Genomic DNA, 15,575 nt, shown 5'->3' with positions numbered 1-15,575 from the left:
GAATCGGTATCGGCCCTACCGATATCTCAATCCCAACTTGGGAGTCTTAGGACACAGACAGTGCCTAGTATAGTATTTATACTCTTTACAATCTGCTTTTCCTTATACTACGGTTCGCCCACCTACCCGGCTACCCCAACACACCCAAAGAATGGTCAATTTTTTTCTTATCCTGCGCACCCCTGCTTTTCATCGAATTACAAAATCCAAAAAACAAAATTCGAGTTGCCCGGTATCCCAATTCCCACATTTCATTTAAAAATTTAAACTTTTTTCCCATATCTTTCCACCATTTTCTCTGATTCAAGGCGTTACAGGTTTGTTACTTTCTTATCATGCGCACCCTCTTAACTCCCCAAACTTTTCCCTTCCAAACAAATCATGACATAATACTCTCAGGTTGTCACAGCTTTCACTTCTCATGCCATAAGCGTTATTTTTCAGAGTTGAATCAGCTACTTCTTTGTTTCCTGCTGAAGATTTCGCCTGGACATCATCATATGAGGAATGGAGTTTGTGGGCAAGACTTTGAAGAAACGATTTCGAGGGTTTGGGACTTACTGTGGCGTTGTGGAATCATATGACTCTTCTTCTGGGCTCTTCAGGATTATTTATGAAGATGGTGATTCTGAGGAGATGGAGCTTGGCGAGGTTGACTCAATTTTGAAGGGAATCGATATGGGTGAAGCTGATGAGCCCGTAGAGAAGAAAAGGCGTGGGCGGAAGCCGAAGAAACGGCGTCGGAGAGAGGACGGAGATGCTATTCCTGATGGTTCAGGTAATTCTGCTGATAGTTCAGTGAATGATTGTTGTTCTGGGGAGGGTTCTGAAGACAATATTATTAAAGATGATATGGGTTGTGGGGGGTTTTCAGGGAAGTTAGAGAAGGAATGTGGGTTGGATGGGAATTTGAGGGAGAGTGCTTCTGCCAACGGGGTTTTAAGTGAAAGTGTTTGTTCTGATGGGTTGAATCCAAATGTTTCATCTAATGAAAATTTGAAGAAAAATGTTTGTTCTGATGAGAACTTGAAGGGAAATGATCCTATTGAATCTGCAGACGGAATCCAGAAGGTAAGATTTGCTTTTGATTTGAATAGTGGCTCTCATGAAGAAACTGAGATGGATTTTGATAGTAGCACTCATGAAGAAACTAAAATGGAGAATAATATTTCTGGAGGAAATATGAAGAATATTACTTTTGGGACAACTGAAGAAACCCAGATGAGGAATTTTGATGCTGATGGGAATCCAAAAGAAATAACTTCATTCGGAGCTGCTGAAGAAACCCAAATGGAAGGTGGTATTTCAAATGGAAGTTCGAAGGATGAAATTTGTGGAGCTATCAAAGAAACCCAAATGAAGTATGGTACTGGTTTTGGGGACCAAGTGATGGGCAATTCTTGTTTAGGGATGGATGATAGTGTTCAGAAGGAAGATGCTGGTTTTGGTGGGGATTTGGAGAGGGATGCTTTACCTAAAGGTTTAGAATCCACCATAGTGAAAGAGAATACTTTTTCAATGTTTCAATTGGAGGACAGTTCTCATACAGATTTTGCAAAGAAGGGGATTGGAAATGATTTGGGTTGTCCAAATAAGGAAGAACGTAGGAATAAAAGAAGGCGGCTTTCTGAAAATTTTAAGTCTACTACCGAGACTGTGTTGAGACGGAGTACCCGCAGAGGAACAGCTGTTTTCTCTTCTACGAATCATGTCTTAAGCATGGAGGTATCCCATGAAACTAATGTCCCTGCGGTTAATGGTGCATTGGATGGGAAACCTGTTGGTCCTGGTTGTGATGGACTTGAAGAGTCAAGCTGTATTCTGCCTAAGCTGGCACTGCCACCTTCGTCAAAAAACTTGAATTTAGATGAGATTCCTATCCTAGATCTTTTCTCTGTTTACTCCTGTTTGAGGTCATTCAGTGCCTTATTATTTCTGAGTCCCTTTGACTTGGAAGCTTTTGTAGCAGCAATAAAATGCAAATTTGCGAATTCTCTAATTGATTCCATTCACCTTTCTATCTTGCGCACTCTGAAACTGCATTTGGAGTTTCTTTCTAGTGAGGGCTCTGAATCTGCTTCTGCTTGCCTGAGGTATGCAATTTTGCTTATAGTTTGTTTGCCCCTTAAAATTCATTTGGATCTTGACATTTTTGTAATGAATATCTTATGGATCAACTTTGTTGCTGTAGGGATCTTAACTGGGGTTTACTGGACCTAATTACATGGCCTGTTTTTCTGGTTGAGTACCTACTGATTTTTGGTTCAGGATTAAAACCTGATTTTGATCTTTGTCAATTGAAGCTCTTAGATGGTGACTACTATAAACAGCCTGCAGCTGTAAAGATTGAGATACTTAGGTGTTTATGTGATAATGTCATAGAGGCAGAGACCTTTAGGTTGGAGCTTAATAGAAGAACTCTGTCATCTCAGCTTGATATAGATATTGACAGGATTGTAAGTTTTGAGGTTTACAAGAAAAGGAAGGACCCAATGGATAGTTTAGGTGGTTCTTGCTTGACTCAGGAGATGGTTGATGACACCAATGACTGGAATAGTGATGAATGCTGTCTTTGTAAGATGGATGGAAGCTTAATATGCTGTGATGGTTGCCCTGCTGCTTATCATTCAAGATGTGTAGGAATTGCAAAGGATCTTCTGCCAGAGGGTGAGTGGTACTGCCCTGAGTGTGTGGTAGGCAAACGCGATCTCCAGAGAAAGTCACCAAGATCTCTCCGTGGAGCAGAACTTCTGGGAGTTGATTCTTATGGACGGGTGTATTTTGGCAGCTGTGGCTACCTGCTGGTGTAAGTCTGCTATCTGCACACAGTTTAAAAAATTTCAAACATCTATTCTTCTACCTTTGTTATCTTTGTTTTTGTTGTTGTTTCTGGTTGTTATTAATTCTAATTCTGGAACATAATAGATGGCCACAGGCTGCTTTGTTAATTTTATTTCCATGTTGGATGTAAATGACTTGTAATTCTATTCCCAGCATGTCTGTATTTTACTATTGTAGTAGCTTTTTTAGTTATCTTTTTCTCTCTTTTTTTTTTTTTTGGGGGGGGGGGGGGAGGAGTACTTTATGAAATATGAAGTATTTATTTATTTTCTTGTTGAGAGTGAGAGAGAAGAGAGAATGATTTGGCTTATCAAGAAGACAGAGGCCACCACTTTATTTATAATTAGAGATCATTACAAGAAAGGAAAAAAAATCTTAGCCAAATCACATGTGCAACATGTGCAAAATGAACCTGGACACTTTAATGTATCCGGGTTTGGATCACGGGTCGATGGGTCATCCTTCGACACTCCCCCTCAAGTTGGTGCATAGATATCTCGCATGCACAACTTGGAGACAATCAGATTGAAGGATTTGACCGTTAAGCCTTTAGTGAAAACATCGGCCAGTTGGTTCTCAATTGTAACAAATGGAGTTCAAATCAGACCTTCTTCAATCTTCCCCTTGATGAAGTATCGATCAATTTCATCATGTTTTGTTCTATAATACTGAATAGGGTTATGAGCTATACTGATCGTAGCTTTATTGTCATAGTAGAGTCTCATAGGTCCTTCCGGTACAACTCCTAAATCTTGGAGAAGTTTCTTCAACCAAATATGTTCACAAATCCCTTGTGCCATATCCCTGTATTCTACCTCTGCTCTGGACTTGGAAACCACAGATTGCTTCTTGCTCCTCCAAGTTACCAAATTCCCTCCAAGGAATGTGCGATAGCCTAAATTGGATCTTCGGTCATCAACGGAGCCAGCCCAGTCAGAATCAGTAAAGGATTCTAACTTCAAATTCACATTATTTGAGAATAGAATATCCTTCCTAGGAGCTGACTTTAAATATTGAAGAATTCGGTAAACTGCCTCAAGATATACAATCTTCGGATAATGAAGGAAACGACTGACTACTCCTACGGTATAAGGCAATGTCTGGCCTGGTGTGAGACAAATATATAAGTCTGCCGACGAGACGTTGATATCGCTCATTTTCTACAGAGTTACTACCAGTGCTGTTGAGTTTGTGGTTAACTTCAATGGGAGAATCTGCAGGCTTGCAACCAAGCATCCCAGTCTCTTCAAGAAGGTCTAGAACATACTTCCTTTGGGAAATGAAGATTCCTCTGGTGGATTTGGCTAATTCAATTCCCAAAAAATACTTGAGGTGCCTTAGGTCTTTAGTTTCGAACTCGGTTTCCAGTCGAGTCTTTAAGAGGGAGATTTCTTCCTGATCATCTCCAGTGATAACTATGTCATCTACATAAACAATAAGTGCAATGACTTTGCCAGTTCTGTGCTTGACAAATAGGGTATGATCCACATTACTTTGTTTGAAGCCAAACTTTAGCATAGCCTTTTGAAATCTGCCAAACCAGGCACAAGGAAGATTGTTTCAATCCATAGAGTGATTTTCAGAGTCTAGACACTTTCCCGGTTGTAGCTGATGATTCAAAACCGAGAGGAATATCCATGTAGACTTCTTCTAGATCACTGTTGAGGAAGGCGTTCTTTACATCTAATTGCTGTAGGTCCCACCCCATGTTTGCAGCACAAGACAGCAAGGCCTGAACAAAGTTCATTTTTGCTACTGAGACAAAGTTTCTTGGTAATCAATGCCATAGGTCTGAGTGAAACCTTTGGCAACCAGTCTGTCCTTATAATGAGCAATGGTCCCATCTGCTTTATTGTGAATATCCACTTGCATCCAACTGTTTTCTTTTCATTAGGAAAAGACACGAGTTCCCAAGTGTCATTTTTCTTCAAGGCGTGCATTTCCTCTACCATGACATTCTTCTATTTTGGGTTTGTGATGACTTCCTTCTAATCCTGTGGAACAGACATAGACAACATAGAAGAAACAAAGGCACGATAGGAAGGGGATAATGATTCATAAGATACGAAATTGGAAATAGGGTGTTTGGTGCAAGCCCTTACTCCTTTTCTAAGAGCAATTGGGTGACCATCAGGATTAGTAGGAGATTCATTACCAGTTGCTTGGATTGGTAGAACCTGCTCGGGAGGCGTAGATGAACATGGTATATTTGGGATAGTCTTTCTCTTATGTCTGGAGTAGGTGATGAAATCCTTTTGTTTAGAGCATTAATCTCATCAGCATGCTTCCCCTGATGAGAAGACTGGTAATAAGGTTTACCCTCATGAAAAGTCACGTTCATTCTAACAAACAATTTTTTGGAGGGAGGATGATAACACTTGTAACCTTTCTGAGAAGCAGAATACCCAAGGAAGATGCACTTGAAAGACCTTGGGTCAAGTTTTGACCGAGAAGGGGAAGAGTTGTGGGCAAAGCAGACACACCAAAAAATACGAGGAGGAAGATGAGAAGCAATGGAGGGATCAGGAAGCTGGCTGACTGGTGTCTTGAAATCAAGGGCAGCAGAAGGAACCCAATTAATAAGATAAGGTGCAGTAAGCACAACGTCACCCCAAAAATACTTAGGAACCTGAGTGGTAAACATCAGAGAGTGAGTAACCTCCAGAAGATGGCGGTTCTTTCGTTCTGGGATACCATTTTGCTTAGATGTGCGGATACAGGAGGATGGGAGAGAATACCATGGTTATCAAGACACTGAAGAAAAAAACCATCAATGTATTCCGTCCCATTGTCACTGCGGAGAACTTTAACTTGGGCATCGAAGTGATTTTGGATCATCATGTGAAAAGACTGAAAACAGGAGAAGGCTTCGGATTTGGACCAAAGAAGATAGACCCAGGTTAATATAGTACAATTATCAAAGTGTTAAACCATCGAAACCCATCCCGAGCAACTATCCGAGAAAGACCGTGATGTAGGAAAGGTTCCTAAAGTCTAGGTTTACGACAAAATTGAGTCCTCAACATATAGGCAGCAAGCATACATCCCTTACAGTTAGATATTAGGCAATAAGAAATAATAAAGTAATGATCAGAATTTAATTAGGCTGATGCATTCTTAATATTTTAGTTCCAATTAGGCACCATGTGATGGTGTTAATGATTAACAACATAAAGTAGGAACACTGCAGGAGCTGTCAAAGTTCTTAAAGAATGAAGATAGTTGCTATAATAATTCTGTTTACCAACTAATATGCAAAACAGCAGTAAATATATGTAGATTATTCAGCCTAATGGTCTGCTAACAGGTTTGCATCATCATAAAGGCTTTACAAAAAAAAAAAACTAACAAACTGTAATAACAAAAACGTGGGCAGGGGAATAGTAGGCTTGTGGCTTAAACATGATAATGAAGGGGAGAAAAAGAAATAGTAAAGGATAGAAGAGGAGGGGGGGGGGAATAGTACCAAGACAGAAGAAGAGGAAGAAGAAGAATAGAGAGAGAGAGGAAGAAACTTACTCAAAGAAGGGAGAAGTCTCCAACGATTCTGCACTTTATATTTTCTGTTCTGTGTCTGCATTTTCTGCAGGTTATTACATAATTAAACAGCAAAAAAAGGTGGTTACAAGTGTAGGGACAGGAGAAAAAGTTGCTGTCCAAACTTGGACAGTAACCCAAAATCGTGGAGGGAAAGGGTGGATGGGAAGAGAGGGGAGGAAGTTACAACTTACAACCAAAACAGTTTTGTAACTTCTAAAAAGAAAACACGAAAAACTGCCTATTTAAAATTCGAAATAGCTAGCAACACAAGACTTAAAAGAAAGAAATAAAATAAAATAAAATCAAAGATCTTCATATGCTGATATGGATGGATGCTGACATGGCTGCTGATGTGGATGGCTGTTGATGTGGCTGCTGATGTGGATGGTGACGTGACTGCTGATGTGACACTTCTGCTTTCTCTTCCTTTGGTACACCTTGAGACCTTCATCAATTCTCCCCGGCTTGAAAGAATTCATCTCCGGTGAATGAAAATTGATGTAGTGTTCTAGTAATGATGGACTAATCTGCTGCAATTCTTCAAATGTAGTCCAAGTGCTGTCTATTTCAGGTATTCCTTTTCAACGCACTAAGAACTCTTTGGATTCTTCATTTTGAGCAGAAACTATCCTGTCATTAATAATCTCCTCAATCTCTTAAGCTTTCTGTTCAAATCTTGGTATAGGAGGTACAGAAATGGGTTGTTTCATAGGAATAAAAATAGTAAATGGGGAATTATCTAGATCATCCAGATAAAATGAAAAAGGAATGGGTGAACTGTGGTAGGAAACAAGGTCCTCTACATTAAATATATTGTTGATTCCCATATCAGTTGGTCAATCAATTACATACGCATTAGCATTAATTCTTTTGAAGACCTTGAATGGACCTGCACTATGGGCATGTAATTTGCTCGCTTTTCCTTTAACAAAACACTATAGTTAAAGTCTCACCATTACCATATTACCTTCTTAGAACTCTTGAAATCTTCGACGTACATCCGCCCTAGATTTGTATTGATCATTACTTAATGGATATTTTGCGCTTTATATTTGCATGTAAGTTATATATATGCTGCGTAAAGGACTCAGCTGACTGGGCTACTCTAGAGCCAGAAACTGTATGTATGAGGTTTATGGGTGCTCTAGGTTGATAACCTAAACATATCTCAAAGGGTGATAGACTAGTGGTAAGGTTTATAGATTGGTTATAGGCAAACTCAGCTTGGGCTAAGACATGATCCCAACTAGTTAAGTATTCACCTATAGGACAACGTAATAGGTTTCCTAAACTCCTATTGATTACTTCAGTCTGGCCATCAGTTTGGGGATGGAAAGCTGAAGAAAAACAGAGTTTGGTATTCATCATCCGCCACAAAGTTCTCCAAAAGTGGCTGGTGAACTTAACGTCCCTATCAGATACCATTGACTTGGGTAACCCATTGAACTTCACAACCTCATGAAAAAACAATCTTGCAACAACAGATGCATCGTGGGTCTTAGAACAAGAAATGAAATGTGCCATCTTCGAGAAACGATCCACAGCCACGAATACAGAATCATAGCCCCTCAAAGTTCTAGGTAGACCAAGCACAAAATCCATGCTCAGGTCTTGCCATGGAGCATGTGGCACAGGAAAAGGAGTGTATAAGCCAGTATTTTGCTTACGTTGTTTAGCAGTTTGACATGTATGGCACTGACTCACAACTCTAGCAACATCCCTTTTAAGACCCGGCCAATAAAATCAGTCTTCTATAAGGGCAATGGTCTTATCTCAATCAAAACGACCAGCGATGCCACTAGCGTGTAATTCCCAAATCAGAAAATCTTAAAGTGAGTTCATGGGAATACAAAGCTTGCTCCCTTTGAAAAGGAAGCCATCTCTTAAGAGATAATCAGATTGACTAATAGGAGTGTTGCTGTTCAAGGAAGCAAACAACTCACTAAAGTCAGGACAAGTGGGGTATTGCTCTTTGACCTTCGCAAATCCTACATCCTTTATACTCATGGGCTGGAGCAATATTGAAACTCGATTCTTAGCACTGATAGGAGAAATGATCATGCTCCTCCGGCTTAATGCATCAACAACAGTGTTCGTGACACTAGGTTTATGTTTAAGTACAAATTTGTACTCTTGTAGAAACTTAACCCATTTTGCATGTCGTGGGTTTAGCTTCTTCTGTGCGCTTAGGTATTGCAAAGCCTGGTTGTCAGAGAACAACACAAATTCATGCGGTAAGTGGTAGTGGCGATAATAGTGTAAGGCTTGCACAACCGCATATAATTCCTTATCATAGGTGGAGTATCATTGCTTTGCTTCATTTAATTTTTCACTAAAATAAGCAACGGGGTGGCCTTCTTGTCCAAGAACGCCACCTATTCCTACACTTGATGCATCACACTGAACTTCAAAGACTTTTGAAAAGTCCGGGAGATGGAGAACTTGGGATTCCGTTATCAACCTCTTAATTTCAATGAAAGCCTTCGCTGCATTTTTTGTCCATCCAAACTCTTTTTGTTTAATGCAGTCAGTGATTGGAGCCATGATAGTGCTGAATCGGTAAATGAACCTCCTATAGAAAGTAGCTAAGCCATGAAAACTACGCACATTATGAATGCTCTTTGGCTCAGGCCACTCTATAATGGCTCTAACCTTTTTAGGATCAGCGGACACTCTTGCTTTTGAAACAACGAATCCTAGGAATATGATTTGATCACTCATGAAGGTACACTTCTTTATGTGAGCATAAAGCTTTTCTTGTTGAAGTGCTTGAAATACTTACCGCAAGTGATCTAAGTGTTCCCCTTGTGAATAAACCACCAGAAAGTTACCATTGAATGGTCTAAGCACCTGAGTCATAATTCTCATAAATGTGCTAGGTGCATTGATTAAACCAAATGGTATAACCAACCATTCATAGAGACCATCCTTCGTCTTGAAGGCAGTCTTCCACTAATCCCCTGGTCTAACTTTAATTTGATGATACCCGCTCTTCAAGTCGATCTTTGAAAAGATACGTGAGCCAGCCATCATATCGAGCATGTCATCAAGTCTAGGTATGGGAAACCTATACTTGACTGTTATCTTGTTGATAGCTCTACTATCAACACACATGCGCCAAGTTCCATCTTTCTTTGGTGTGAGTAAAGTAGGAACAACACAGGGACTGAGACTTTTCCTAATGAATCCTTTTTGAAGCAAATCATTGACTTGACGGCTTAATTCAGCATGCTCTTTTGGATTCATTTAGTAATATGGTAAATTAGGCAATGACGAACCTGGAACCAGATCGATGACGTGTTGAATGTCACACATTGGAGGTCATTCATCTGGTAGTTTTTCAGGGAACACATGACTAAATTCCTTTAACAACAGTTGCACTACTCTAGGAGCCTCAGTGAATGGGTTTGAGGAGTCAGTATCACTCTGCCTGGCAACTAGAACATAGACAACTTTGGATTTCTTGCACTCAGATTCAAATTGTTTCTGGTTTAAAATGTTAAGTGTCTTCAGGGGGGCTTGTTTAGAGGTACTTCCTTTGTGATCTTGAAGTTTTACCTCTTTTGAGAAACTAGGAACCAATCTAATCTTCTTTCCCTTAAATTCAAAGATGTAGGTGTTAGACTTTCCATAGTTGATAGCATCTCAGTCATATAACCAAGGTCTACCAAGGATAATGTGAGCGACGTCCATCTCTAGAACATCACACCAAACTCTATCCTGGTAACCAACAAAATGTAATGGAACTAAACACCTAAAATTGACTGGGATAGTAGATTGATCTACCTAAGCAACTCTGTAAGGCTTTGGATGAGCTTCGGTTTTGAGTCCCATTCGAGTAATTGCACTTTTGGAAACCACATTCATACAACTTCTGTTGCTGATAACAACGCGGCAGTTCTTACAATTGTGGTTGGTGTAGGTAACAAAGATGTTGGTTTGCCGCCAATCATCGTCACTCTTTGACTGTGAGATCATGCATCTCACGACACAAGCCTGGAGGCATTAATGATCTCATCTTCCTCGTCAGATATGGTCTCATTGGGAATGTAATCCTCATACTCATCATCTTGGGTATTTTCCTGGTTATAGTCCTCGGGTTCTTGCCCTCCAACATAGAGGTTCCTAGGACAATCCTTAGTGTAATGTCCAAACCCCTGGCATTTGAAACATTTCGGCTGTTCAATCCTTTTAGGACCTTCTCCTAAGATGTTTTTTCCCTTGTTATCAAACTGGCGCTGTGGTTTTGCAAGAGGCTTTGCAGTACTTGCAAGGGGTTTTCAGAAACTAGAGTCTCCAGTTAGGAAGCTTTTCTTTTGAGGAAAGGTCCTCATTGAAGCCTCTAGCTCTAAAGCTATCCGAAATGCTTGGGGAACAGTTCGCACCAAATAAGGGGCCATTCGTGATTGGATGTCAAAATTAAGTTCAGTAAGGAACTTGGACAATGTTTGTTCCACATCCTCTCGAGTACGGCTTCTGATTTTCAACTCATTAAATTTAGCCATGTACTCTGTCACGGACAACCTACCTTGTCTTAAGGTGTTCATGTCCTTTAGCAATCGTAGCCTATAGGTGATAGGCAAAAACTCCATTTTTTTCCTCGCTTGCATTTCTACCCAAGTGTTGACTGGTTCATGACCAAGACTATCTTCTTGATACTCTAATTCTGTCCAAAAGTCCTGGGCAACCCAAGTAAGTTTGATTTTTGTAAATCTGAAACGGACTTCTTCGGACATCTCATAAAAATCAAAGTATTGGTCCATTGGCCGGATCCAGTCAAGTAACACTTTAGCATCAATTTGTCCATCATAAGTGGGTGCATCTAATCTGATCATCTTTTTGATGTCCATATTTCTACCATGGTGGTCATATTCCTCATCGTCATCATAGGGTACATGACGCCTTTGAGGACGATATCCACGAGGTCCACGACCTCTACCACGGCCTAAACCTTGCCTAAGGAAGTTATCCCCCATTCTATCATTTTGTTCTAAAGGTGGTTCGGGGATTTCTGTCCTAAGCCCATTATGTTGTAAGTCCTGATGGGATGGTCTGTCGGCACTATGGATGGGTACATCCATGTCGGCCAATTTGGCTGTAATGACTTGCAAGCTTTGGGTGATGGTTTGTATACTTGCATTTTGAGCAATACGATCAGCCTTGTTAATGGCCATCTCATTCTGGATATCCTCAAGAACTTTCTGATTTGCAAGAAGAGCATTTGATATCTCTTCAGGACTCATTGGACTGTTCGAAGAACCATGCATGATTTGGTATATCTTACCATTTCGAGTGGACATACAATGGAAATGACTGCTGGAATTTAACCAAGACCCGAACTGCTGTTGGGAGATTTTCTTGAGTTCTAGGGTTTGCTAAGGACTTCTAATTGTGAAAGAGTTTCAGCCCTTTCAACCTTGAGGTTGGCATTCTCTTTCTCAATAATATGACTTCGATATGAATAGCCAACAACACTATTCAACGTAGCAAACCTAAGGAGGAAACTTATGTCTTCCAATTGACTGTAATAGTCATTCAAAGCTTGTTCTACTAGGGTTAGACTATTTTTCAGATTAGTCCTAGTTAAACAAGACATCCGGCCACAAGAAGTCAAGACTCAATTATATGACAACAACAAACCCCCTAACCTGGCTCTGATACAAAATTTGATGTAGGGAAGGTTCCTAAAGACTACGTTTACCACAAAATTGAGTCCTCAACATATAGGCAGCAAGCATACATCCCTTATAGTTAGATATTAGGCAATAAGAAATAATAAAGTAATGATCAGAATTTAATTAGGCTGATGCATTCTTAATATTTTAGTTCCAATTAGGCAACATGTGATGGTGTTAATGATTAACAACCTTAAGTAGGAACACTGCAGGAGCTGTCAAAGTTCTTAAAGAATAAAGATAGTTGCTGTAATAATTCTGTTTACCAACTAATATGCAAAACAGTAGTAAGTATATGTAGATTATTCAGTCTAATGGTCTGCTAACAGGTTTGCATCATCATAAAGGCTTTAAAAAAAAAAAAAACTAACAAACTGTAATAACAAAAACGTGGGCAGGGGAATAGTAGGCTTGTGGCTTAAACATGATAATGAAGGGGAGAAAAAGAAATAGTAAAGGATAGAAGAGGAGGGGGGGGGGGGAATAGTACCAAGACAGAAGAAGAGGAAGAAGAAGAATAGAGAGAGAGAGGAAGAAACTTACTCAAAGAAGGGAGAAGTCACCAACGATTCTGCACTTTATATTTTCTGTTCTGTGTCTGCATTTTCTGCAGGTTATTACATATTTAAACTTCAAAAATAAAGGTTGGTTACGAGTGTAGGGACAGGAGAAAAAGTTGCTGTCCAAACTTGGACAGTAACCCAAAGCCGTGGAGGGAAAGGGTGGATGGGAAGAGAGGGGAGGAAGTTACAACTTACAACCAACACAGTTTTGTAACTTCTAAAAAGAAAACAGGAAAAAACTGCCTATTTAAAATTCAAAATATCTAGCAACACAAGACTTAAAAGAAAGAATTAAAATAAAATAAAATCGAAGATATTCATATGCTGATATGGATGGATGTTGACATGGCTGCTGACGTGGCTGCTAATGTGGATGGTGACGTAGCTGTTGGTGTGTCACTTCTACTTTCTCTTCCTTTGGTACACCTTGAGACCCTCATTAGACCCCATATGTCAGAGTGAATAATAGAGAAAGGAATCAAGCTTTTATTATCACTAGAAAAATATGAGGACCGAGCGTGCGTAGCAAGTTCACAAATATCACAATTAAAGTGATCCAAGTTACATTGTTTGACTAAAGAAGGAAACAAACGACATAAAAGGGTGATTGAGACGACGATGCCAGTGATGGAGCTGGTGGAGAGCACCATCTTCGTGGGTAATATGAGCTGAAACTGGGGAGGGAGCAGTAGTAAGACCTGGTTCCAAGTAGTAAAGATCATCTCGCACTCTACCATATCCAATCGTTGTCCCCGTCGCTAGGTCTTGAAAAACACAATGAGAAGAAAAGAAGTGAATAGAACAATTAAGGTCAATAGTAAGACGGTGAATGGAAAGCAAGTTGGCACAAAGATTGGGAACATGTAAGGCAGAAGATAAAGAAATACTAGAATTGCAGGAGATAGATCCTTTACCAGAAATAGTAGAAAGTGAACCATCAACGATCCAGACCTTATCTTTGCCTGAACAAGGGGTATAAATCCGAGGAGCTGGTCATATGATTCGAGGCTCCAAAATCAAGTAGCCATGAAGAATCAGTTCGGGAAGACGCAAGAAAAATACCTGACCAGGCTAAATAGGAAGTAAGGGATGGAGAGGAAGCCGTGGTAGAAGAGGAAGAGCCAAGTTGGGTCATCATATGTTGGAGCTGAGTCACAAGTTGTTTTGCAGACATAGGTGAAGTACTAGTAGTCTCAGAAGTTTCAGTCAAGTGTGCCCGAGCCGGAGGACGAGTAGAACCAGGCTTCCTACCTTTTCCACCCCCTTGGGACGGCCATGTAATTTCTAGCTAGTCTCCCTAGTATGGCGAGGGTGGCCACAGTAGCATAGTTCAAAATCTTGTTTCGTTTCGGTCGAAATTTCGAATATTTCGAGTATTTCGGTCAAGTCGAAACAAAATGCAACATCGAATTGAAAAAAATGCAATATTTCGGAAATTTCGATCATCTCATTTCGGAAAATTTTGAAATTTTAGTAATTTCGATCTAAAAAATGCATTGTTTCGTCGAAATTTCGGTTATTTCATTTCGGTCTTTCGGCATTTTACACCCACAAATGGCCAAGCAAAACTTACAGAAAAAATACAATATTTCGACGAAATTTTGGCAAAATTTCGGTACCTTGGAAATTTCGGTCTAGCCAAAATGGCCTTCCGAAACGAGGTTTAATACTATGCACAGTAGTCACATTGAACTGGAGGACGAGTAGCACCATCTTTACTGATCGAACCAGTGCTATCCACAGGTAAAGACGTCTGTGGTGTAGTAACAGGAGCAGACCAAGGAGGTGCCGTAGGAAGCATCATGACAATATGGCGGTGATCTTCATGCTGAGTCATATTATAGGCTTCAAGTAGAGTAGGAAAGGTACTCCTATTGAGAACTTGAATGCCCATCTGATCATACTCATGATTAAGGCCAGTGAGGAAAACAATAACACATTCCATTGAGGACAGAAATACCCTTGAACCCTAGGACAAAACGACACACAGTGCTCTCTGACTTGCACTCGTTGTATGCCATTGTGGGGCTTGGGAGGGCCAAGCAGCAAGGGCAGGTGGCCTTGGTGTCAAGTCGAAGGGGCAGGTAGCCCTAAAGGGACCAGACAGCGGTAGCGGGAGGGGGCGGGAGCTCTGGCAGAGCCTGGTGAGCCAGGTGAGAAATGCAGGGGTGCCTATAGGGTCCTAACACAAAACCTCAGGGAGGTGGATGGCCCCGGTAAGAGGCGGATGGACTAGCAGGGGCCATTAGGGCCTGGCGGTGATGGCAAAAGGGTCAGGGAAGCTTGGCGGTGATGGTGGAAGAGCTAGGGAGGCCTGGCGGTGGCAGCGCAAGGGCTAGGGAGGCCTGACGGTGGCATCGCAAGGGCCAGGGAGGCGGGTCATCGGTTAGTGGTTAAGTAATAAGTTTAGTATTGGTCAGCATGGCGCGACATGTAAGACGAGCCTGTTCAGTCAACTATGCTTACCATGGGAGGCCGAAGCCTCAGTGGTGGCGACGGCGGCAGTGAAGCTTTTCTTCGAAAAACAAAAAATGCCCAAAAGGGATTAGGTTCTAATACCAAGTTGAGAGTAAGAGAGAATAGAGAATGATTTGGCTTATCAAGAAGACAGAGGCCACCACTTTATTTTTAATTAGAGATCATTACAATAAAGGAAAATAAAAAATCCTAGCCAAATCACATGTGCAACATGTGCAAAATAAACCTGGACACTTTAATGTTTCCGGGTCCGGGTCACAGGTCGATGGGTCATCCTTCAACATTTCTGCATCATTGATGCATAAGCAAATTAATGTACAAGACTCGTAAATATTAATTGAATATCTTGCTGCTTGTCATCCAAAATACTTTTGCAACCACAGTGAAGTACCCTGTGCAATCTCTGTGGAATATGCTTAAAGACCCCAAACAATTATCTGAGACCACTGCTGTGGTTTCTTTAAGACATCTTTGCTTT

The 15,575-nt window shown here is 40.7% G+C and overlaps 1 protein-coding gene across 1 annotated transcript in view; it reads left to right on the top strand.

Moving 5' to 3' along the window:
- The first annotated feature begins 327 nt into the window (after nucleotides 1-327).
- LOC122671438 (DDT domain-containing protein PTM-like) overlaps nucleotides 328-15,575 on the top strand; it is a 42,155-nt gene continuing 26,907 nt past the window's right edge. Inside the window, exons 1-2 of the mRNA XM_043868641.1 lie at nucleotides 328-2,093; nucleotides 2,192-2,806. Of these exons, the coding sequence (XP_043724576.1) occupies nucleotides 508-2,093; nucleotides 2,192-2,806 (2,201 nt within the window). The 5' untranslated portion in view covers nucleotides 328-507. The remainder of the gene's footprint in view (nucleotides 2,094-2,191; nucleotides 2,807-15,575) is intronic.

The sequence above is a fragment of the Telopea speciosissima genome, chromosome 8 (genome assembly GCF_018873765.1).
Source record: "Telopea speciosissima isolate NSW1024214 ecotype Mountain lineage chromosome 8, Tspe_v1, whole genome shotgun sequence".
Taxonomy (NCBI): domain Eukaryota; kingdom Viridiplantae; phylum Streptophyta; class Magnoliopsida; order Proteales; family Proteaceae; genus Telopea; species Telopea speciosissima.
Note: the sequence above shows the minus strand (reverse complement) of the source record. Positions and strands in the feature narration are given on the sequence as shown.